This window comes from Oncorhynchus gorbuscha, linkage group LG10 (genome assembly GCF_021184085.1).
Source record: "Oncorhynchus gorbuscha isolate QuinsamMale2020 ecotype Even-year linkage group LG10, OgorEven_v1.0, whole genome shotgun sequence".
NCBI lineage: Eukaryota > Metazoa > Chordata > Actinopteri > Salmoniformes > Salmonidae > Oncorhynchus > Oncorhynchus gorbuscha.
The window spans coordinates 96,591,753-96,615,521 of record NC_060182.1 but is presented as its reverse complement, the minus strand read 5'-3'; the positions used below and the strand labels follow the sequence as shown (position 1 = coordinate 96,615,521).

General features: G+C 46.0%; 2 protein-coding genes across 3 annotated transcripts in view; both read right to left on the bottom strand.

The window, feature by feature from the left end:
- The window catches only part of LOC124046995 (alpha-actinin-3-like), a 128,733-nt gene extending 126,371 nt beyond the window's left edge, over positions 1-2,362 (bottom strand). Inside the window, exon 1 of the mRNA XM_046367743.1 lies at positions 1,918-2,362. Within this exon, the coding sequence (XP_046223699.1) occupies positions 1,918-2,034 (117 nt within the window). The 5' untranslated portion in view covers positions 2,035-2,362. The remainder of the gene's footprint in view (positions 1-1,917) is intronic.
- Positions 2,363-20,123: 17,761 nt separating this feature from the next.
- The window catches only part of LOC124046802 (DDB1- and CUL4-associated factor 5-like), a 47,997-nt gene continuing 44,351 nt past the window's right edge, over positions 20,124-23,769 (bottom strand). The window contains exons 9-10 of one of the 2 annotated variants that reach the window (XM_046367562.1): positions 23,200-23,346; positions 20,124-23,057 (exon numbers count right to left, since the gene is read on the bottom strand). In XM_046367562.1, the coding sequence (XP_046223518.1) occupies positions 21,885-23,057; positions 23,200-23,346 (1,320 nt within the window). In that variant the 3' untranslated portion in view covers positions 20,124-21,884. Of the gene's footprint in view, positions 23,067-23,199; positions 23,347-23,769 lie in introns of both variants that reach the window. The other variant, XM_046367561.1, reaches the window with a different exon arrangement.

The following is a 23,769-nucleotide window of genomic DNA, read 5'->3' as shown; positions in this document are numbered from 1 at the left end:
AGAATATTCTAATACTGTTGTCATCACCGGAACTGAGGTAGATAGGGACACCTACAATAGGAGGAGAGGAGAACTGATGTAGATAGGGACACTTACAATAGGAGGAGAGGAGAACTGAGGTAGATAGGGACACTTACAATAGGAGGAGAGGAGAACTGAGGTAGATAGGGTCACCTACAATAGGAGGAGAGGAGAACTGAGGTAGATAGGGACACTTACAATAGGAGGAGAGGAGAACTGAGGTAGATAGGGACACCTACAATAGGAGGAGAGGAGAACTGAGGTAGATAGGGACACTTACAATAGGAGGAGAGGAGAACTGAGGTAGATAGGGACACCTACAATAGGAGGAGAGGAGAACTGAGGTAGATAGGGACACCTACAATAGGAGGAGAGGAGAACTGAGGTAGATAGGGACACTTACAATAGGAGGAGAGGAGAACTGAGGTAGATAGGGACACTTACAATAGGAGGAGAGGAGAACTGAGGTAGATAGGGACACTTACAATAGGAGGAGAGGAGAACTGAGGTAGATAGGGACACTTACAATAGGAGGAGAGGAGAACTGAGGTAGATAGGGACACTTACAATAGGAGGAGAGGAGAACTGAGGTAGATAGGGACACTTACAATAGGAGGAGAGGAAAACTGAGGTAGATAGGGACACCTACAATAGGAGGAGAGGAAAACTGAGGTAGATAGGGACACCTACAATAGGAGGAGAGGAGAACTGAGGTAGATAGGGACACTTACAATAGGAGGAGAGGAGAACTGAGGTAGATAGGGACACCTACAATAGGAGGGAGGAAAACTGAGGTAGATAGGGACACCTACAATAGGAGGAGAGGAAAACTGAGGTAGATAGGGACACCTACAATAGGAGGAGAGGAAAACTGAGGTAGATAGGGACACTTACAATAGGAGGAGAGGAGAACTGAGGTAGATAGGGACACCTACAATAGGAGGAGAGGAAAACTGAGGTAGATAGGGACACCTACAATAGGAGGAGAGGAAAACTGAGGTAGATAGGGACACCTACAATAGGAGGAGAGGAAAACTGAGGTAGATAGGGACACTTACAATAGGAGGAGAGGAGAACTGAGGTAGATAGGGACACCTACAATAGGAGGAGAGGAAAGAAGGGGAGGGGAGCGGAGGGAGGAAGGAAGGAAAGGGAGGAGGGAAGGAGGGGAGAGGAGTTGGGAAGAGGAGATGAGGAAAGGGGAGAGGACAGAAGAGGACATGAGGAGGAAAGGAGATGAGGAAATGGGAGAGGAGAGAAGGGAAGATTAGGAAAGGGAAGAGGAGATGAGGAGGGAAGAGGAGATGAGGAGGGAAGAGGAGATGAGGAGGGAAGAGGAGATGAGGAGGGAAGAGGAGATGAGGAGGGAAGAGGAGATGAGGAGGGAAGAGGAGATGAGGAGGGAAGAGGAGATGAGGAGGGAAGAGGAGATGAGGAGGAAAGCAGATAGGAGACATGATACAGCAGTAGGAACACATGTCTGACATCTGTTGCTCTGCGATGTTGCTTCAACTACATCCGGTCGGCTGCTTTTACACATTAGGATAGAACTAGTCGAAATCCTTAATGTGAGGTTTAGGCTAGTCAACACATTAGGCTACTCAAAAGTTTTGGTGAATTTGCAATATGACAGTTGACACATCGGTTAGCCTATCTAAATGTAGTGTAAAAATAGTTACAAAAACACCCCCCGGTGTCATTAATACACAAACGTGTATTTGTTAATCTTCCCAGTTCCCAAGAGCAGTATCAATTTCAAAACAGCCTACAGGTTTCCTGCTGCGCGCTCATTTGCCCCTCTCCCCTCTCGTCTCACTGCTGCACCACACCGGGAAAGAGGAAGCTAGATCACTGTATATATATATATATTTAAATAACACGGTAAAGTGTATTCACCTTCCTCTGCTGCTTCTCCCACGCCGGGTCCAACAGCATATCCCGGTCCCAGTCATCTTCCTGAGGCATATAATTGTTTTCATCTCCATCATAGGGATCCATGTCGAAAGTAGGCATAAATGATACTTCTTCACGCTCCTGTATTCCCGGGACTCACGCGGGGGTGGACCGGAGGGGATGTTGCAACAATACGTTACCGACCGTCTCCCGCACTCGCACACGATTATGACGGTGTGAATTAAATTAACGGTCGCCCGGATTCACTGTATCTCTCTCGCTGACTCTCTTTTCCCTTCCCCTCTATCTCGCTCTCTACTAAATCGCACAAACCCCTCGCCTTTCTTTTTCTATCAATTTGTTTCAACCTCCGAGCTACAGCGCTATTCTAAGTAGGCAGATCCTTGGGCGATGCTGCCGACAGAAGCAAAATGTTGCTGTGAAGAAAAAATTAACTTCAATGGCAAAAATATACAACTTGATTGGGTACAAGGGAGTTATAAGGCCCGCCCACTATCGACCAGGCACACATAATTGGCTGTAGCAGCTGTCAGTGCAACTACTTATTGTACGCTGATTGTATTAGTATAGGTTGTCTGCTCTGGACATACGGGTACTTTGATTGGATATATTCTAATCTGTCAAAGTGTTTAATTTGGTTTGAAACAATGTAATTTAAAGACCTAAATTCCCAATGCGCGCAAACATTAGCGCCTGTATTACGGTAATTTACCATTTCAGTGTAGGCTACGCCAAAAAGCGTACATCCTCCTACCAGTAGAGCCTATAGCTGCAGGTTGTTTTCAGAAGCCGCACTCCTGGAGGAGGAGACCACAACCCCCATTTATCGTCATCTATAGTAAGGATCAATGGATATGAGTCGCGTCTTCTAGGCAACTTGTTGACACACAAATACATCTAACACACGTGGTTCCCATGTATTCGACGGAATTCCATTTGCTCTGTTCCAGTCATTATTATGAGCCGCCCTCCCGTCAGTAGCCTCCACTGACACACGCCATCCAGGTTAACACATGTCCATAAAAGCGACAATGCCCTCCCGGTCATTAATGACTGAGGTTAAAGGCTAGTTACTAATGATGTATGTAACGCTGATGGTTACATAATAACGTTAATGTGCCAGACATTGAGTCCTGTAAAAATGATTCATTGTCCATTAATTACAAATCAATGAGCCAACAATTTCATGCGCTTTTACGCAATGGCTCTAAATGGCTGAAACAAATTTCAAGACAATTCCAATGAGTTATAAAGTTTTAAATTTTGTCAATATTTTACCGGTAGTTATATAGTTACCATGTGTTACATCATTTTGTACTTTTGTTTATTTATTTTTTCACATATCAACAGAGTTTCCTTGCTCGTGACTCTTGAGATCTCGTCATTCATCTCAGCTCAGATTCCATGTTTCTCTTGTCCCCAAGATTACCAAGAAGGTTGGTTGGGCTGTGCGAGGTGATGCGCCACCGGACGGCTTCAACCCTGTCCTGTAAACACGCAGGGGCGTGTTGCCGTGGCCACGGTCTCTACCTTGTAAGGTAAAACCACATACTGGAACTACTCGCTGCATGAAGGCCTCGCTCCTAAACTGAATAGCCTACAAGGGGTAGCCCAGGTCAGTCTTGCGTCGTTCTTTAGTGGCTACGTGACATTGGAGCGCTCTTCCATATATGGACAAACTTCCAAGCGGGTGAATGTTTGGGAAAGTGACGTCACAGATTAAGCGCAGGCTAAAGCCATGGTCTGTGTTTAAAGAGGCAGAGTTCCTTTCACAGCCAGCAGGATGAGTGTGTTACCACTGTGCAGACAGACATAGGTGAGGAGAACCGCAACCAAACAGTGAAAGACTGTGTAAAGCCTACTGTATTAAAACAGGGGTTAGGACCAGTGATTGTAATTCAAAAATCTGTTTTTCACAGGTAAGGAGAGGAAGGGTTGCAGAACGACCGTTTTACGGAGCATTTCTTCTAGGTTCATTAATCACGCCAAAGAAACCAAATCAAATCACAGTTTATTCCTCACGTGCTTGGTAATTAATCAACAGGTTGTGGACTAACAGTGAAATGCTTTCCCAACAATACATAATGAGCAATTATAACTAGGTTATATACACAGGGTACCAGTACTGAGTAATGATAACTAGGTTATATACACAGGGTACCAGTACTGAGTAATGATAACTAGGTTATATACACAGGGTACCAGTACTGAGTGATAACTAGGTTATATACACAGGGTACCAGTACTGAGTGATAACTAGGTTATATACACAGGGTACCAGTACTGAGTAATGATAACTAGGTTATATACACAGGGTACCAGTACTGAGTAATGATAACTAGGTTATATACACAGGGTACCAGTACTGAGTGATAACTAGGTTATATACACAGGGTACCAGTACTGAGTAATGATAACTAGGTTATATACACAGGGTACCAGTACTGAGTAATGATAACTAGGTTATATACACAGGGTACCAGTACTGAGTGATAACTAGGTTATATACACAGGGTACCAGTACTGAGTAATGATAACTAGGTTATATACACAGGGTACCAGTACTGAGTGATAACTAGGTTATATACACAGGGTACCAGTACTGAGTGATAACTAGGTTATATACACAGGGTACCAGTACTGAGTGATAACTAGGTTATATACACAGGGTACCAGTACTGAGTGATAACTAGGTTATATACACAGGGTACCAGTACTGAGTAATGATAACTAGGTTATATACACAGGGTACCAGTACTGAGTAATGATAACTAGGTTATATACACAGGGTACCAGTACTGAGTAATGATAACTAGGTTATATACACAGGGTACCAGTACTGAGTAATGATAACTAGGTTATATACACAGGGTACCAGTACTGAGTAATGATAACTAGGTTATATACACAGGGTACCAGTACTGAGTAATGATAACTAGGTTATATACACAGGGTACCAGTACTGAGTAATGATAACTAGGTTATATACACAGGGTACCAGTACTGAGTAATGATAACTAGGTTATATACACAGGGTACCAGTACTGAGTAATGATAACTAGGTTATATACACAGGGTACCAGTACTGAGTGATAACTAGGCTATATACACAGGGTACCAGTACTGAGTGATAACTAGGCTATATACACAGGGTACCAGTACTGAGTGATAACTAGGTTATATACACAGGGTACCAGTACTGAGTGATAACTAGGAGGGTACCAGCACTGAGTGATAACTAGGTTATATACACAGGGTACCAGCACTGAGTAATGAGTAATGATACCTGGGCTATATACACAGGGTACCAGTACTGAGTAATGATAACTAGGTTATATACACAGGGTACCAGTACTGAGTAATGATAACTAGGTTATATACACAGGGTACCAGTACTGAGTAATGATAACTAGGTTATATACACAGGGAACCAGTACTGAGTAATGACAACTAGGTTATATACACAGGGTACCAGTACTGAGTAATGCTAACTAGGTTATATACACAGGGTACCAGTACTGAGTAATGATAACTAGGTTATATACACAGGGTACCAGTACTGAGTAATGATAACTAGGTTATATACACAGGGTACCAGTACTGAGTAATGATAACTAGGCTCTATACACAGGGTACCAGTACTGAGTAATGATAACTAGGCTATATACACAGGGTACCAGTACTGAGTAATGATAACTGGGCTATATATACAGGGTACTAGTACTGAGTCAATTAGTAATGATAACTAGGTTATATACAGAGTACCAGTACTGAGTAATGATAACTAGGTTATATACACAGGGTACCAGTACTGAGTAATGATACCTGGGCTATATACACAGGGTACCAGTACTGAGTAATGATAACTAGGTTATATACACAGGGTACCAGTACTGAGTAATGATAACTGGGCTATATACACAGGGTACCAGTACTGAGTAATGATAACTAGGTTATATACACAGGGTACCAGTACTGAGTCAATGAGTAATGATAACTAGGCTATATACATTTACATTTACATTTAAGTCATTTAGCAGACGCTCTTATCCAGAGCGACTTACAAATTGGTGCATTCACCTTATGACATCCAGTGGAACAGTCACTTTACAATAGTGCATCTAAATCTTAAAGGGGGGTGAGAGGGATTACTTATCCTATCCTAGGTATTCCTTAAAGAGGTGGGGTTTCAGGTGTCTCCGGAAGGTGGTGATTGACTCCGCTGTCCTGGCGTCGTGAGGGAGTTTGTTCCACCATTGGGGGGCCAGAGCAGCGAACAGTTTTGACTGGGCTGAGCGGGAGCTGTACTTCCTCAGTGGTAGGGAGGCGAGCAGGCCAGAGGTGGATGAACGCAGTGCCCTTGTTTGGGTGTAGGGCCTGATCAGAGCCTGGAGGTACTGAGGTGCCGTTCCCCTCACAGCTCCGTAGGCAAGCACCATGGTCTTGTAGCGGATGCGAGCTTCAACTGGAAGCCAGTGGAGAGAGCGGAGGAGCGGGGTGACGTGAGAGAACTTGGGAAGGTTGAACACCAGACGGGCTGCGGCGTTCTGGATGAGTTGTAGGGGTTTAATGGCACAGGCAGGGAGCCCAGCCAACAGCGAGTTGCGGTAATCCAGACGGGAGATGACAAGTGCCTGGATTAGGACCTGCGCCGCTTCCTGTGTGAGGCAGGGTCGTACTCTGCGGATGTTGTAGAGCATGAACCTACAGGAACGGGCCACCGCCTTGATGTTAGTTGAGAACGACAGGGTGTTGTCCAGGATCACGCCAAGGTTCTTAGCGCTCTGGGAGGAGGACATAATGGAGTTGTCAACCGTGATGGCGAGATCATGGAACGGGCAGTCCTTCCCCGGGAGGAAGAGCAGCTCCGTCTTGCCGAGGTTTAGCTTGAGGTGGTGATCCGTCATCCAGACTGATATGTCTGCCAGACATGCAGAGATGCGATTCGCCACCTGGTCATCAGAAGGGGGAAAGGAGAAGATTAATTGTGTGTCGTCTGCATAGCAATGATAGGAGAGACCATGTGAGGTTATGACAGAGCCAAGTGACTTGGTGTATAGCGAGAATAGGAGAGGGCCTAGAACAGAGCCCTTGGGGACACCAGTGGTGAGAGCGCGTGGTGAGGAGACAGATTCTCGCCACGCCACCTGGTAGGAGCGACCTGTCAGGTAGGACGCAATCCAAGCGTGGGCCGCGCCGGAGATGCCCAACTCGGAGAGGGTGGAGAGGAGGATCTGATGGTTCACAGTATCGAAGGCAGCCGATAGATCTAGAAGGATGAGAGCAGAGGAGAGAGAGTTAGCTTCAGCAGTGCGGAGCGCCTCCGTGATACAGAGGAGAGCAGTCTCAGTTGAATGACTAGTCTTGAAACCTGACTGATTTGGATCAAGAAGGTCATTCAGAGAGAGATAGCGGGAGAGCTGGCCAAGGACGGCACGTTCAAGAGTTTTGGAGAGAAAAGAAAGAAGGGATACTGGTCTGTAGTTGTTGACATCGGAGGGATCGAGTGTAGGTTTTTTCAGAAGGGGTGCAACTCTCGCTCTCTTGAAGACGGAAGGTACGTAGCCAGCGGTCAGGGATGAGTTGATGAGCGAGGTGAGGTAAGGGAGAAGGTCTCCGGAAATGGTCTGGAGAAGAGAGGAGGGGATAGGGTCAAGCGGGCAGGTTGTTGGGCGGCCGGCCGTCACAAGACGCGAGATTTCATCTGGAGAGAGAGGGAGAAAGAGGTCAGAGCACAGGGTAGGGCAGTGTGAGCAGAACCAGCGGTGTCGTTTGACTTAGCAAACGAGGATCGGATGTCGTCGACCTTCTTTTCAAAATGGTTGACGAAGTCATCTGCAGAGAGGGAGGAGGGGGGGGGGAGGATTCAGGAGGGAGGAGAAGGTGGCAAAGAGCTTCCTAGGGTTAGAGGCAGATGCTTGGAATTTAGAGTTGTAGAAAGTGGCTTTAGCAGCAGAGACAGAGGAGGAAAATGTAGAGAGGAGGGAGTGAAAGGATGCCAGGTCCGCAGGGAGGCGAGTTTTCCTCCATTTCAGCTCGGCTGCCCGGAGCCCTGTTCTGTGAGCTCGCAATGAGTCGTCGAGCCACGGAGCGGGAGGGGAGGACCGAGCCGGCCTGGAGGATAGGGGACATAGAGAGTCAAAGGATGCAGGGAGGGAGGAGAGGAGGGTTGAGGAGGCAGAATCAGGAGATAGGTTGGAGAAGATTTGAGCAGAGGGAAGAGATGATAGGATGGAAGAGGAGAGAGTAGCGGGGGAGAGAGAGCGAAGGTTGGGACGGCGCGATACCATCCGAGTAGGGGCAGTGTGGGAGGTGTTGGATGAGAGCGAGAGGGAAAAGGATACAAGGTAGTGGTCGGAGACTTGGAGGGGAGTTGCAATGAGGTTAGTGGAAGAACAGCATCTAGTAAAGATGAGGTCGAGCGTATATACACAGGGTACCAGTACTGAGTCAATGAGTAATGATAACTAGGTTATATACACAGGGTACCAGTACTGAGTCGATTTGCAGGGTTACAACGTAATTGAGGTAGATATGTACATATAACTTGAAATAAAGTGACTAGTCAACAGGATCGATAATAAACAGTAGCAGCAGCAGCGTATGTGACGAGGCAACAGGATGGATAATAAACAGTAGCAGCAGCAGCGTATGTGACGAGGCAACAGAGTTTGTACAAAAAGGATCAATGCAGGTAGTCCGGGTAGCCATTTTATTCAGCTATTTAGCATTCTTGTTTAGATGTCTCATGGCCTGGGTTTAGAAGCTGTTCAGGGTCCTGTTGGTTCCAGACTTGGTGTGTCGGTACCCCTTGCTTGGCAGTAGCAGAGAGAACAGTCTATGACTTGGGGGTAGAAGCTGTTCAGGGTCCTGTTGGTTCCAGACTTGGTGTGTCGGTACCACTTGCTTGGCAGTAGCAGAGAGAACAGTCTATGACTTAGGTGGCTGGAGTCTTTTTGACTATTTTTAGGGCCTTCCCCTAACACCGCCTGGTATAGAGGTCCTGGATGGCAGGAAACTCGGCCCCATTGATGTACAGGGTCCATACGCACTACTCACTGTAGTGCCTTGTAGTCGCCATAACAAGTGGTGATGCAGCCAGTCAAGATCCTCTCAATGGTGCAGCTGTTTAACTTGTTTGAGGACTTGAGGACCCATGCCAAATATTTTCAGCCTCCTGAGGTGGAAGTGGTAGTGTTGTCACGACTATGTTGGTGTGTGAGGACCATGGCAGCCCCTTAGTGATGTGGACACTGAGGAACTTGAAGCTCTCAACCCGTCAATGTGAATAGGGGGCGTGCTCGGCCCTCCGTTTCCTGTAGTCCATGACCAGCTCCTAAGGGAGAGGTTGTTGTTGTCCTGGCACCACGCTGCCAGGTCTCTGACTTCATCCATGTAGGCTGTCTCAGTTGGTGAGGTCATTATATGAATCATCTGGGGGAAAATAAAAAATAAAAAACTTGCCCCTCTTGGGATCCCCAGGACCGAGTTTGGGAAACGTTGCTAAAGGCTGTGTCATCGTCGTCAGTGCTCAGGCCTACCACCGCTGTGTCATCAGCAAATTTACTGATGATGTTTGGAGTCATGCATGGCTACGCTGTCATGGTCAAACAGTGAGTACATGAGGGGACTACGCATGCAACCCTGAGGGGCCCTTGTGTTGAGGGTCAGCGTGGCGGATGTATTGTTGCCTACCCTCACCAACTGGGGACGGCCCAGGAAATCAGGAAGTTCAGGATCCAGTTGCAGACGGAGTTGTTCAGTCCCAGGGACCATAGCTTAGCGATGAGCTTTGAGGGCACTATGGTGTTGAACACTGAGCTGTAGACAATGAATAGCATTCTCACATAGGTGTTCCCTTTGTCCAGGTGGGAAAGGGTAGTGTGGAGTGCAATAGAGATGGCATTATCTGTGGATCTGTCGGGGCGTTATGCAAATTGGAGTGGGTCTAGGTTTTCTGTGATAATGGTGTTGATGTGAGCCATGACCAGCCTTTCAAAGCAGTTCATGGCTACAGATGCGAGTGCAAAAGGGCAATTGTAATTTAGATGGATTGCCTTGACGTTCTTGGACACAGGAAGTCTGGGGGTCTGCTTGAAACATGCAGGTATTACAGACTGGGTCAGGGAGAGAAGGAACATGTCAGTGAAGACACTTGCCAGCTGGTCAGCGCATGTTCTGAGTATGCGTCATGGTAATCAATCTGTGAATGTTCACCTGTTCAAAGGTCTTACTCAAATCAAATCAAATGTATTTATATAGCACTTCGTACATCAGCTGATATCTCAAAGTGCTGTACAGAAACCCAGCCTAAAACCCCAAACAGCAAGCAATGCAGGTGTAGAAGCACTCACATTAGCTACGTAAAGCCTGATCACACAGTCGTCCAGAACAGCTGGTGCTCTCATGCATGGTTCAGTGTTGCTTGCTTCGAAGCGAGCATAGAAGGAATTGAGTTCATCTGGTAGGCTCGAGTAACTGGGAAGCTCGCGGCTGGGGTTCCCTTTGTAATCCGTGATAGTTTGCAAGCCCTGCCACATCCAACGAGCGTCCGAGCCGGTGTAGTAGAATTAGATCTTAGTCCTGTATTGACGCTTTGCCTGTTTGATGGTTCGTCGGAGGGGATAGCGAGATTTCTTATAAGCGTCCGGATTAGTGTCCCGCTCCTTAAAGACAGCAGCTCTAGCCTTTAGCTCAGTGCGGATGTTGCCTGTAATCCATGGCTTCTGGTTGGGATATGTACAGCTACAGGGCTTTCAGCAAGTATTCACACCCCTTGATTTTTTCCACATTTTGTGGTTACAAAGTGGGATTAAAATGGATTTAATTCTATTTTTTTGTCAACAATCTACACAAAATACTCTAATGTGGAAGAGAAATTCCCCCCAAAATCATGGAATATAAAGCACAGCTGTGAATCTATCTGGGTAAGTCTCTAAGAGTGATTACAGCTGTGAATCTATCTGGGTAAGTCTAAGAGTTTTGCACACCTGGATTTTACAATATTTGCCCATTATTCTTTCAAATTGGTTGTTGATCATTGATAGACAGCCATTTTCAACTCTTGCTATAGATTTACAAACCAAAATAAGTCAAAACTGTAACCAGGCCACTCAGGAACATTCAATGTCATCTTGGTAAGCAACTCCAGTGAATATTTGGCATTGTATTTTAGGTTATTGTCCAGCTGAAAGGTGAATTTGTCTTCCTCTGTGTCAAAGCGGACTGAACCAGGTTTTCCTCTAGGATTTCGCCTGTGCTTAGCTCTAGTCTGTTTGTTTTATCCTAAAACCTTGTCCTAGTCCTTGCCGATGACTAGCATACCCATAACATGATGCAGCCACCACCATGTTTGAACATATGAAGAGTGGTACTCAGTGACGTGTTGGATTTGCCCCAAACATAACGCTTTGTAATCAGGACATAAAGTTAATTTCTTTGCCACATTTCTTGCTGTATTACTTGCCTTATTGCAAACAGGATGCATGTTTTGGAATATTTTTTATTTTGTACAGGATTCCTTCTTTTCACTCTTGTCATTTAGGTTAGTATTGTGGACTAACTACAATGTTGTTGATCCATCCTCAGTTCTCACCTATAACAGCCATTAAACTCTGTAAACTGTTTTAAAGTCACCATTGACCTCCATGGTGAAATCCCTGAGCGGTTTCCTTCCTCTCCGGTAACTCAGTTAGGAAGGACACCTGTATCTTTGTAGTGACTGGGTGTATTGATAACTTCACCATGCTCAAAGGGATATTCAATGTCTGCTTTTTTGTTTACCCATCTACCAATAGTTGCCTTTGTTTGCGAACCATTGGAAAACCTCCCTGGTCTTTGTCGTTAAATCTGTGTTTGAAATTCACTGTTGGATTGAGGGACCTTACAATTATCTGTATGTGTGTGGTACAGAGATGAGATAGTAATTGAAAAAGAATGTTAAACACTATTATAGCACACAGGGTGAGCCCATGCAACTTATGTAACTTGTTAAGCACATTTTTACTCCTGAACTTATTTATGCTTTTCATTTTTGTAAACATTTCTAAAAAACCTAATTCCACTTTGGCATTATAGTGTGTCGATCAGTGACACCAAATCTCAATGTAATCCATTTTAAATTCAGGTTGTAACCAAACAACATTTGAAAAAAGTCAAGGGGTGTGAATACTTTCTATGGGCACTTTATGTACGTACGGCCACTGTGGGGACGACGTCAGTCGATGCTCTTATTAATGAAGTCGGTGACTGACATAGTAAACTCCTCCATGTTATCAGATGAGTCCCGGAACATATTCCAGTCTGTGCTACCGAAACAGTCCTGTAGCTTAGCAACCGCTTCATCAGAACACTTCAGTAATGAGTGCGTTACTGGTACTTCCTGTTTGAGTTTTTTGTTGTTGCTTGTAGGCAGGAATGAGGCCGATAGAGTTATGGTCAGATTTGCCAAATGGAGGGTGAGGGAGAGCTTTGTACGCGTCTCTGTGTGTGAAGTAAAGGTCATCTAGAATTTTGTCTACTCTAGTTGCACAGGTGACATGCTGGTAGAAATGAGGTAAAACGGATTTCAGTTTCCCCGCATTAAAATCACGGGGCCAATAGGATCCCTTCTGGATGAGCGTCTTCCTGTTTGCTTATGGCCTTAAGACCTCAGTCAACGAGCCGAATAAGGACAGCATCGGGTTTGTGGTGGTAACAATAGACAGCTACGAAGAAAAAAAAAACAGATTCAAACTCTCTTGGTAAATAGTATGATCTGCAGCTTATCATGAGATACTCTACCTCAGGTGAACAGAACCTCAACACGTCCTTTAATATTAGCGAGCACCAGCTGTTAACAGAGACACCACCCCCACTCCCATCTAACCTTACCCGACAATGGGAAAAAAAACTGCTAGATTCATATCATCCATGTTCTTGTTCAGCCACGTCTCTGAGAAATATACGATATTATAGTCTCGAACAAAGCAAAGTCCAGTTTGTTCTCCAGTGAATGTTCTAGAATATAACGTCCAGTGTGTTATCACAGAGGGGGAGAATGTTCTAGAATATAACGTCCAGTGTGTTATCACAGAGGGGGAGAATGTTCTAGAATATAACGTCCAGTGTGTTATCACAGAGGGGGAGAATGTTCTAGAATATAACGTCCAGTGTGTCAACACAGAGGGGGAGAATGTTCTAGAATATAACGTCCAGTGTGTCAACACAGAGGGGGAGAATGTTCTAGAATATAACGTCCAGTGTGTTATCACAGAGGGGGAGAATGTTCTAGAATATAACGTCCAGTGTGTCAACACAGAGGGGGAGAATGTTCTAGAATATAACGTCCAGTGTGTCAACACAGAGGGGGAGAATGTTCTAGAATATAACGTCCAGTGTGTTATCACAGAGGGGGAGAATGTTCTAGAATATAACGTCCAGTGTGTCAACACAGAGGGGGAGAATGTTCTAGAATATAACGTCCAGTGTGTTATCACAGAGGGGGAGAATGTTCTAGAATATAACGTCCAGTGTGTTATCACAGAGGGGGAGAATGTTCTAGAATATAACGTCCAGTGTGTTATCACAGAGGGGGAGAATGTTCTAGAATATAACGTCCAGTGTGTTATCACAGAGGGGGAGAATGTTCTAGAATATAACGTCCAGTGTGTTATCACAGAGGGGGAGAATGTTCTAGAATATAAGTCCAGTGTGTTATCACAGAGGGGAGAATGTTCTAGAATATAACGTCCAGTGTGTCAACACAGAGGGGGAGAATGTTCTAGAATATAACGTCCAGTGTGTTATCACAGAGGGGGAGAATGTTCTAGAATATAACGTCCAGTGTGTCAACACAGAGGGGGAGAATGTTCTAGAATATAACGTCCAGTGTGTACGTTCGGCAATAGAACGGACGGTAGCGGACGGTAGAGGGGGGGGGGGGAATCTTAATTCAAATCAAGGTTAGTGATCACTGTTCTGCTGTCCAGAAGCTCCTTTTCGGTCATGGAAAAACAATGGGGGAAACATTATGAACAAAAAAAAAAGTAATGATTATTAAAAATAATAATAATAATAATAATAATGTTGACCAGGAGCCCGTAAAACAGAAGCTATCCATTGCAGCGCCATTCTTCAATTCATAAGTTACTGTCTAATTATAATTTGATCAAGTTCTTTCTCTGGTCTAGTCATTTCTGTCTTGGAGGACTGATCACATGACATGTCGAGACAACAGGAAATAGTAAGACAAGCAGCTTTGAGTTTGAGACGGAGGTCGTGTGAAGACCGTGTGTGTGTGTGTGTGTGTGTGTGTGTGTGTGTGTGTGTGTGTGTGTGTGTGTGAGTGTGTGTGTGTGTGTGTGTGTGTGTGTGTGTGAAGATCGTGTGTGTGTGTATGAAGACTGTGTGTGTGTGTCTGTGTGTGTGTATGAAGACTGTGTGTGTGTGTGTGTGTGTGTATGTGTAGACTGTGTGTGTGTGTGTGTGTATGTGTAGACTGTGTGTGTATGTGTAGACTGTGTGTGTGTGTGTGTGTGTGTGTGTGTGTGTGTGTGTGTGTGTGTGTGTGTGTGTGTGTGTGTGTGTGTGTGTGTGTGTGTGTGTGTGTGTGTGTGTGTGTGTGTGTGTGTGTGTGTGTGTGTGTGTGTGTGTGTGTGTGAAGCTCGTGTGTGTGTGTGAAGACCGTGTGTGTGTGTGAAGACTGTGTGTGTGTGTGGTGTGTGTGTATGTGTGTGTGTGTCAATGTTTGATCGTTCTCTGGCATCTAACCAAGGTATTCCAACCATGTTGTAGGGAATTCAAATGCAGCCATCCTTCCCTTCAGTTACAGATATCATTCCTTGTATGGGATAACTAGCTGGGAAAACAATGACAATGTTTTTTTTGTAGAACGGTTGTATAAATAAAGTATCAAGCTTTTAAATTGTGAGCCGAGAGTAAAAGGTCAATTCCTTGTCAAAACAACGAGGGCTGAATGTGTGCAGCCTCAGTGCCCCAATGCATTAAATATGACTCAAAAACATAATATTTCCCTTTACATACATGAGAATATTTCACAATTCTTTACAAAGAAGATAGTTGTAACAGTAAAAAAAAACAAGATGCTGCTGTGTCGTGGGGGAGTGAAGGATGTCAATCTATTTCCTGTAAAGTTGATCCCAAATGGCTCTCTATTCCCTATATCGTGTACTACGTTTGACCCGTGGCCCGTGGGGTTGCCATTGTGGACATAGTCACAGTGACAGCTTTGCCTGGATGTTCACACTGCTGTGGTCTGCAGCACTATGTTGAGGGAGAGAGACAACCTCCAATAACAATACTGTCTGGGCTGTCATCCCTCAGGTCTCCAACACCATGAGGGTATAGACATAGAATGACTAGAAGGGCTTGAGGACATAGACATAGAATGACTAGAAGGGCTTGAGGACATAGAATGACTAGAAGGGCATGAAGACATAGAATGACTAGAAGGGCTTGAGGACATAGACATAGAATGACTAGAAGGGCATAGACATAGAAAGACTAGAAGGCCTTGAGGGTATAGACATAGAATGACTAGAAGGGCATGAAGACATAGAATGACTAGAAGGCCTTGAGGACATAGACATAGAATGACTAGAAGGGCTTGAGGGCATAGACATAGAATGACTAGAAGGGCTTGAGGGTATAGACATAGAATGACTAGAAGGGCATGAAGACATAGAATGACTAGAAGGGCATGAAGACAGAATGACTAGAAGGGCTTGAGGGCATAGACATAGAATGACTAGAAGGGCTTGAGGGCATAGACATAGAATGACTAGAAGGGCTTGAGGGTATAGACATAGAATGACTAGAAGGGCTTGAGGGCATAGACATAGAATGACTAGAAGGGCATGAAGACAGAATGACTAGAAGGCCTTGAGGACATAGACATAGAATGACTAGAAGGGCTTGAGGACATAGACATAGAATGACTAGAAGGGCTTGAGAACATAGACATAGAATGACTAGAAGGGCTTGAGGGCATAGACAGAATGACTAGAAGGGCATGAAGACAGAATGACTAGAAGGGCTTGAGGACATAGACATAGAATGACTAGAAGGGCTTGAGGACATAGACATAGAATGACTAGAAGGGCATGAAGACAGAATGACTAGAAGGGCTTGAGGATATAGACATAGAATGACTAGAAGGGCTTGAGGACATAGACATAGAATGACTAGAAGGGCATGAAGACATAGAATGACTAGAAGGGCTTGAGGACGACATAGACATAGAATGACTAGAAGGCCTTGAGGACATAGACATAGAATGACTAGAAGGGCATTAGGGCATAGACATAGAATGACTAGAAGGGCATAGACAGAATGACTAGAAGGGATAGGTATGTTAGTGTGTGCTCTGGACTTAGCCCCAGGATATCCTCTGGCGATAACCTCGAACAATATGGCCTATTCTCAATTGGATTGGCTCAACTCCTGAGTCCTCTCTCGACTTCCTTTTGAAAAAGGTCATAGATAATTGAGGATAGGCGTTGAGGAAAGGGAACGTCTTCCATTTGCCTAATAATGAATTGATGCTCTCCTCGACCACTTATCGGTTTCCGGTCACGGAGGAGAGGAGGACCAAGGGCAGGACCAAGGGCAGGACCGAGGAGAGGAGGACCGAGGAGAGGACAGAAGAGGACCGTAGACAGACTTTTTCTAAAACAAGAATAGGCCATTGACTAGACATTGGCCCTGAAGACATCCTACTAGAATCATGGATTCCAAGACAGACAGCTACAGATGATGATATCATTTGCCCCACTAACAATCCTTCCACTGTTAGGAGAATTTGAGCTTGCGTCCCAAACGGTTCCCTTCATTCCCTTTACAGTGCACTACTTTTAACCACTGTGTAGGGAATAGGGTGCCAGTTGGAACACGTTTCAGTCTGAGAGGGCGTGGCTTCTTTTGTCATCTGATCAGAAGACGTTAGTCCTTTTATGGTAATTCAGCTCACTCTTAGGTCACTGTGAATGAAGTCTTCTTTTGGGTAGAGACCTAGCATAACCCTGTGGAATTCCTCTCCCATCAATTACACTGAAATTGCTAGCTGCTGTTAGTTGGTACTATAAATAGCGGCGTATTAAAAATGTTATCTAACAAAATCGAGAAAGGATATTATATTAAAAAATGACAGTAGGATGTACATTATATTTACAATAAAGTGACCGGAATGTAGACGGTTACCACAGCTGATTTCTGTTTTCATTGAATAATCACTGACACAGGAATGATGATCATAGACTGAAAAAGGATAAACCTGTTGTTGAGTTTGGTCCAGTATTTACAGTTGAAGTCGGAAGTTTACATACACTGAGGTTGGAGTCATTTTTCAACCCCTCCACACATTTCTTGTTAACAAACTACAGTTTTGGCAAGTCGGTTAGGACATCTACTTTGTGCATGACACAAGGAATTTTTCCAACAATTGTTTACAGACAGATTATTTCACTTATAATTCACTGTGTCACAATTCCAGTGGGTCAGAAGTTTACATACACTAAGTTGACTGTGCCTTTAAACAGCTTGGAAAATTCCAGAAAATGATGTCATGGCTTTAGAAGCTTCTGATAGGCCAATTGACGTCATTTGAGTTAATTGGAGGTGAATCTGTGGATGTATTTTGAGGCCTACCTTCAAACAAAAATAGAACCGTTTGGCCATAATGACCATCGTTATGTTTGGAGGGAAAAGGGGAGGTTTGCAAGCTGACGAACACCATCCCAACCATGAAGCACGGGGGTTTCAGCATCAGGTTGTGGGGGTAATTTGCTGCAGGAGGGACTAGTGCACGTCACAAAAAAAATTGGAATCATGAGGCAGTAAAATTATGTGGATATGTTGAAGCAACATCTCAAGACATCAGTTAAAGCTTGGTCGCAAATGGGTCTTCCAAATGGACAATGACCCCAAGCATACTTCCAAAGTTGAGGCAAAATGGCTTAAGGACAACAAGGTCAAAGTATTGGAGTGGCCATCACAAAGCCCTGACCTCAATCCTATAGAAAATCTGTGGGCAGAACTGAAAAAGCTCGTGCGAGCAAGGAGGCCAACAAACCTGACTCAGTTACACCAGCTCTGTCAGGAGGAATGGGTCAAAATTCACCCAACTTATTGTGGGAAGCTTGTGGAAGGCTTCCCAAGTTAAACAATTTAAAGGCAATGCTACCAAATACTAATTGGGTGTATGTAAACTTCTGACCCACTGGGAAGGTGATGAAAGAAATAAAAGCTGAAAGAAATAATTCTCTCTACTATTATTCTGACATTTCACATTCGTAAAATAAAGTGGTGATCCTAACTGACCTAAAACAGGGAATTTTTACTAGGATTAAACGTCAGGAATTGTAAAAAAAAAAAAAAAAAAAAAAGAGTTTAAATGTATTTGGCTATTGTGTATGTAAACTTCCGACTTCAATTGTTTGTTGAATGATGACATGATGACTCCTTGCTGTCCCCAGTCCACCTGGCCGTGCTGCTGCTCCAGTTTCAACTGTTCTGCCTTATTATTATTGGACCATGCTGGTCATTTATGAACATTTGAACATCTTGGCCATGTTCTGTTATAATCTCCACCCGGCACAGCCAGAAGAGGACTGGCCACCCCTCATAGCCTGGTTCCGCTCTAGGTTTCTTCCTAGGTTCTGGCCTTTCTAGGGAGTTTTTCCTAGCCACCGTGCTTCTACACCTGCATTTATATTCCTAGAACGTCTAACCACTATAGATCGGTCTATAGATTGGTTTGGTCTGTGTTCTGTATTCTCCAGACTATAGATTGGTTTGGTCTGTATTCTGTATTCTCCAGTCTGTGTTCTGTGTTCTGTATTCTCCATAGTATTCTCCAGTCTGTTCTGTGTTCTGTATTCTCCAGTCTGTGGTCTGTGTTCTGTATTCTCCAGTCTGTGTTCTGTGTTCTGTATTCTCCAGTCTGTGGTCTGTGTTCTGTATTCTCCAGTCTGTATTCTGTGTTCTGTATTCTCCAGTCTGTGTTCTGTGTTCTGTATTCTCCAGTCTGTGTTCTGTGTTCTGTATTCTCCAGTCTGTGGTCTGTGTTCTGTATTCTCCAGTCTGTTCTGTGTTCTCTATTCTGTGTTCTGTATTCTCCAGTCTGTGGTCTGTGTTCTGTATTCTCCAGTCTGTTCTGTGTTCTGTATTCTCCAGTCTGTGGTCTGTGTTCTGTATTCTGTGTTCTGTATTCTCCAGTCTGTGTTCTGTGTTCTGTATTCTCCAGTCTGTGTTCTGTGTTCTGTATTCTCCAGTCTGTGGTCTGTGTTCTGTATTCTCCAGTCTGTATTCTGTGTTCTGTATTCTCCAGTCTGTGTTCTGTGTTCTGTATTCTCCAGTCTGTGTTCTGTGTTCTGTATTCTCCAGTCTGTGGTCTGTGTTCTGTATTCTCCAGTCTGTTCTGTGTTCTCTATTCTGTGTTCTGTATTCTCCAGTCTGTGGTCTGTGTTCTGTATTCTGTGTTCTGTATTCTCCAGTCTGTGGTCTGTTCAGGGTCACATTTCTTTCACTGCAGTGTTGAAGCTTCGTTGCCATGGTGACTTGGTACTGTGCGGTTCAGAAACATCATACGATCTCTTTTCAATTAGAGAAATGAAATGGTACACTAAAAGACAACGTACGTCGGTTATTGTTTCAATTTGCCATTTAATTCAAAGTATCCTTTGGGTGTCTTGAAAAGGTGAGAGTAAAATGAGATTTTTATCATTGTAAATTGATTTTAAAAATCTATATAAATGGAGAGAAAAACCATCTCAAATGGCATCAGTGTAACCAGACAATGAATGATTCTTTAATTGAAGAAGTAAACCAGAATAAATCATGTGCTGCTGAGGGGTTTGGATGAGGACGGAGAGAGACCAGAAACAATTATCATCCTTATTAACACTGAAACTATTTATTTTTTTAAATGCCGCCATTCAGCTGTTTGCATGGCAACAACAGATTAGCCAGCTGTTTGCATGGCAACGACAGATTAGCCAGCTGTTTGCATGGCAACGACAGATTAGCCAGCTGTTTGCATGGCAACGACAGATTAGCCAGCTGTTTGCATGGCAACGACAGATTAGCCAGCTGTTTGCATGGCAACGACAGATTAGCCAGCTGTTTGCATGGCAACAACAGATTAGCCAGCTGTTTGCATGGCAACAACAGATTAGCCAGCTGTTTTGCAACAACAGATTAGCCAGCTGTTTGCATGGCAACAACAGTTTAGCCAGCTGTTTGCATGGCAACAACAGATTAGCCAGCTGTTTGCATGGCAACAACAGATTAGCCAGCTGTTTGCATGGCAACAACAGATTAGCCAGCTGTTTGCATGGCAACAACAGATTAGCCAGCTGTTTGCATGGCAACAACAGATTAGCCAGCTGTTTGCATGGCAACAACAGATTAGCCAGCTGTTTGCATGGCAACAACAGATTAGCCAGCTGTTTGCATGGCAACAACAGATTAGCCAGCTGTTTGCATGGCAACGACAGATTAGCCAGCTGTTTGCATGGCAACAACAGATTAGCCAGCTGTTTGCATGGCAACAACAGATTAGCCAGCTGTTTGCATGGCAACAACAGATTAGCCAGCTGTTTGCATGGCAACAACAGATTAGCCAGCTGTTTGCATGGGAACAACAGATTAGCCAGCTGTTTGCATGGCAACAACAGATTAGCCACAGAAATGCTGACACTTCACCAAGAATCTCACTGAAAACTCTAAATGACTCAAAGCTTTTAGTCCTGAACCTGTTTTCTTCAACAACAAAAAAACTAAACCGGCCATATTTTAATGTAAAAATGTTTTAAACAAAAATACAAGTTCTGCCTTAAGACTAAATGACTAACTAGTAGTGCATTCACAAAACCATTGTCAATGTTATTACATATTTTTGGATCTTGTAATATTTAATGTCATCTATTGGTTTGACCTCAGAAGTGATGACAATTTCTAGAAGTTCCAGAATGCATTGCTGCCCCAGTAATATTGGACCAATCATTATCCAGTATGTTCTGATTGACAGACAGAGGGCCAAGCCCTCATAGCCACTGTGTTCTACTCTTAGCAGAATGCACGTCCCAATGGCGCAAAAATTATAAATTGCGACACCCTTTTTAGTGTCACCAAACCAAGAACCTGGACTGTAAAAAACACAAACGAAAAGCCAGATTTGCATCCGAAATGACCCCCTTTCCTTTACATAGTATACTACTGTTGACTATTGGCTCCTGGTGAAAAGTGGTGTTACTCAGACCTCTCCTCTGGGACCCCTCAGTTGTTCCATGGGCCAGTGCTACTGGGACCCCCCCAGTTGTTCCATGGGCCAGTGTTACTGGGACCCCCCCAGTTGTTCCATGGGCCAGTGTTACTGGGACCCCCCCAGTTGTTCCATGGGCCAGTGTTACTGGGACCCCCCAGTTGTTCCATGGGCCAGTGTTACTGGGACCCCCCAGTTGTTCCATGGGCCAGTGTTACTGGGACCCCCCAGTTGTTCCATGGGCCAGTGTTACTGGGACCCCCCAGTTGTTCCATGGGCCAGTGTTACTGGGACCCCCCAGTTGTTCCATGGGCCAGTGTTACTGGGACCCCCCAGTTGTTCCATGGGCCAGTGTTACTGGGACCCCCCAGTTGTTCCATGGGCCCCCCAGTTGTTCCATGGGCCAGTGTTACTGGGACCCCTCAGTTGTTCCATGGGCCAGTGTTACTGGGACCCCCCCAGTTGTTCCATGTATTTAATCTATACCAGAGCTAGCAGACCTGATTTAACTAGTCAACTAACCCTCAAGCCCTTGACAAGGTGAATCAGATGAGGTAGTTCAGGGCTACAACGATGGTGTGCAACGTCCCAGAGGAGAGGAGAGGTTTGAGGGCCACGGGGAATAGGGTAATGTGGGACAACATCAGTCATTCACCAAATGATCACCTTCCCACGACAGGCGTCATCATCATCTCTTCAACTTCTTCTCTAACCCCTCCCCTGACCCTTGACCTCCGGACCCCAGGTGAGTCCGTTTTAGCGCCCCCTGGGTCGGGGCCTGGCCTCTCTGAGAAGACAGCCCTGCCTCTGCCTCTTCCTCTTCCTGGTTCCTAGTGTCCGTTTGTTTCCCGGCCAAGGCCTCCCTCTCCCCCCTGGAATCTGGGGACGCAAACAGGTCTGAAGCCAGACGGTCTACTGGCACTTCAGTCATCTCAGTCTGGTGGGGGCTGTGGTGATGTCTGGAGGAAGAGGAGACCCAGCTACTGTTGTCCATCCTCTCTAAAGCAGCCCCCGTCACCCCTCCCTCCCGGGACTCGGTCCTCTGCTGCAGGGTTTCCTGAGAGGTGATGAGAAGGTCGTCTTGGCTGTCCAGAGACACTGCAAGGCTGGAACCGGTAAGTCTGCCCGAATTGCTGGCACATCTCCCCGTTTTCGAGCTCCTTCTGTGGGGTCCGATCTGGACCGAGTCCCGGCCCTGCTGCAGCTCCATGGAGGATGCGGAGGAGGATGAGGCCTCATCCATGGAGATCTTGGGGTAGGAGCAGGAGTCGACCCCCCCGGGGTACAGGGCCTGGGCGGACTCAGGGCGCCCTCCACTGGGCCTGCAGGGGAAGTGCATGCGGCGCCTCCGTGCGGCGTTGCGTTGCCTGGTGCTGACCCTGCGGCGCTCCTCGTCCTCAGAGCTGGTGGAGGAGGTGGTGGAGGAGCTGGAGGAGGCCCCAGCGGGGGAGGATGTGGGGCTGGAGAGGGTGGAGTTGTCTCGGGGGCTGGGGCGTGGCATGGGGTCCAGCCAGAACCCAGAGGAATCAGAGTCCTCTCCCACCAGGTCCAATAAGAACGCAGACTGGTGATGTCGCTGACGACTCCTGGGCAGCAGCGGCTCCGCCCCCAAGGCTTCGGGTGCAGCCAATGAGGATGAGGAGGAGTGGTCCGAGTCACCCATAGCAGCAGCGGGATGTACAGGTGAAGCAGCACCAACCAGGACCCCGGCGCCGTCTCCTACAGCCCGCGTGGAGCGTCGTCCCCTGGCGTGGAGCTGCAGGATGGCCCCCTCACTCAGGTCACTGTCTGAGTCCGAACTCCAGCCCTCGATCTCCCGACGAACCAGAGAGTCAAAGAAGGCCATCATACGAGGATCCTCCTGAATGGACTGAGATGACATGAGAAAGATGCAATCGTACTTCAATTCATCCCCCAAGAGTGTGTGTGTGTGTGTGTGTGTGTGTGTGTGTGTGTGTGTGTGTGTGTGTGTGTGTGTGTGTGTGTGTGTGTGTGTGTGTTACCTGTGAGACGTAGTCGTGCCTCAGACCGCTGCTGCTGTTCAGCACCAGACTGATATACTCCTCATGGCTGTACAGACTCCTGGACTTATCCTCCACACAACCATCCAGGTCGCCCAGACTCTCTGTCTGCTGGTAGGGGCTCCACGCCTGGGGGGGGGGGAGAAGAGGAGAGACGAGAAGAGACAAGGCAGAGGTCAGGTTTAGAAAGCCTGTATCAGCTTTCACACTTCTGGTACAGACCTAGAGCCGCTGCGGGAGAGGGGACCTAGAGCCGCTGCGGGAGAGGGGACCTAGAGCCGCTGCGGGAGAGGGGACTGCGGGAGAGGAGACCTAGAGCCGCTGCGGGAGAGGGGACCTAGAGCCGGGAGAGGGGACCTAGAGCCGCTGCGGGAGAGGGGACCTAGAGCCGCTGCGGGAGAGGGGACCTAGAGCCGCTGCGGGAGAGGGGACCTAGAGCCGCTGCGGGAGAGGGGACCTAGAGCCGCTGCGGGAGAGGGGACCTAGAGCCGCTGCGGGAGAGGGGACCTAGAGCCGCTGCGGGAGAGGGGACCTAGAGCCGCTGCGGGAGAG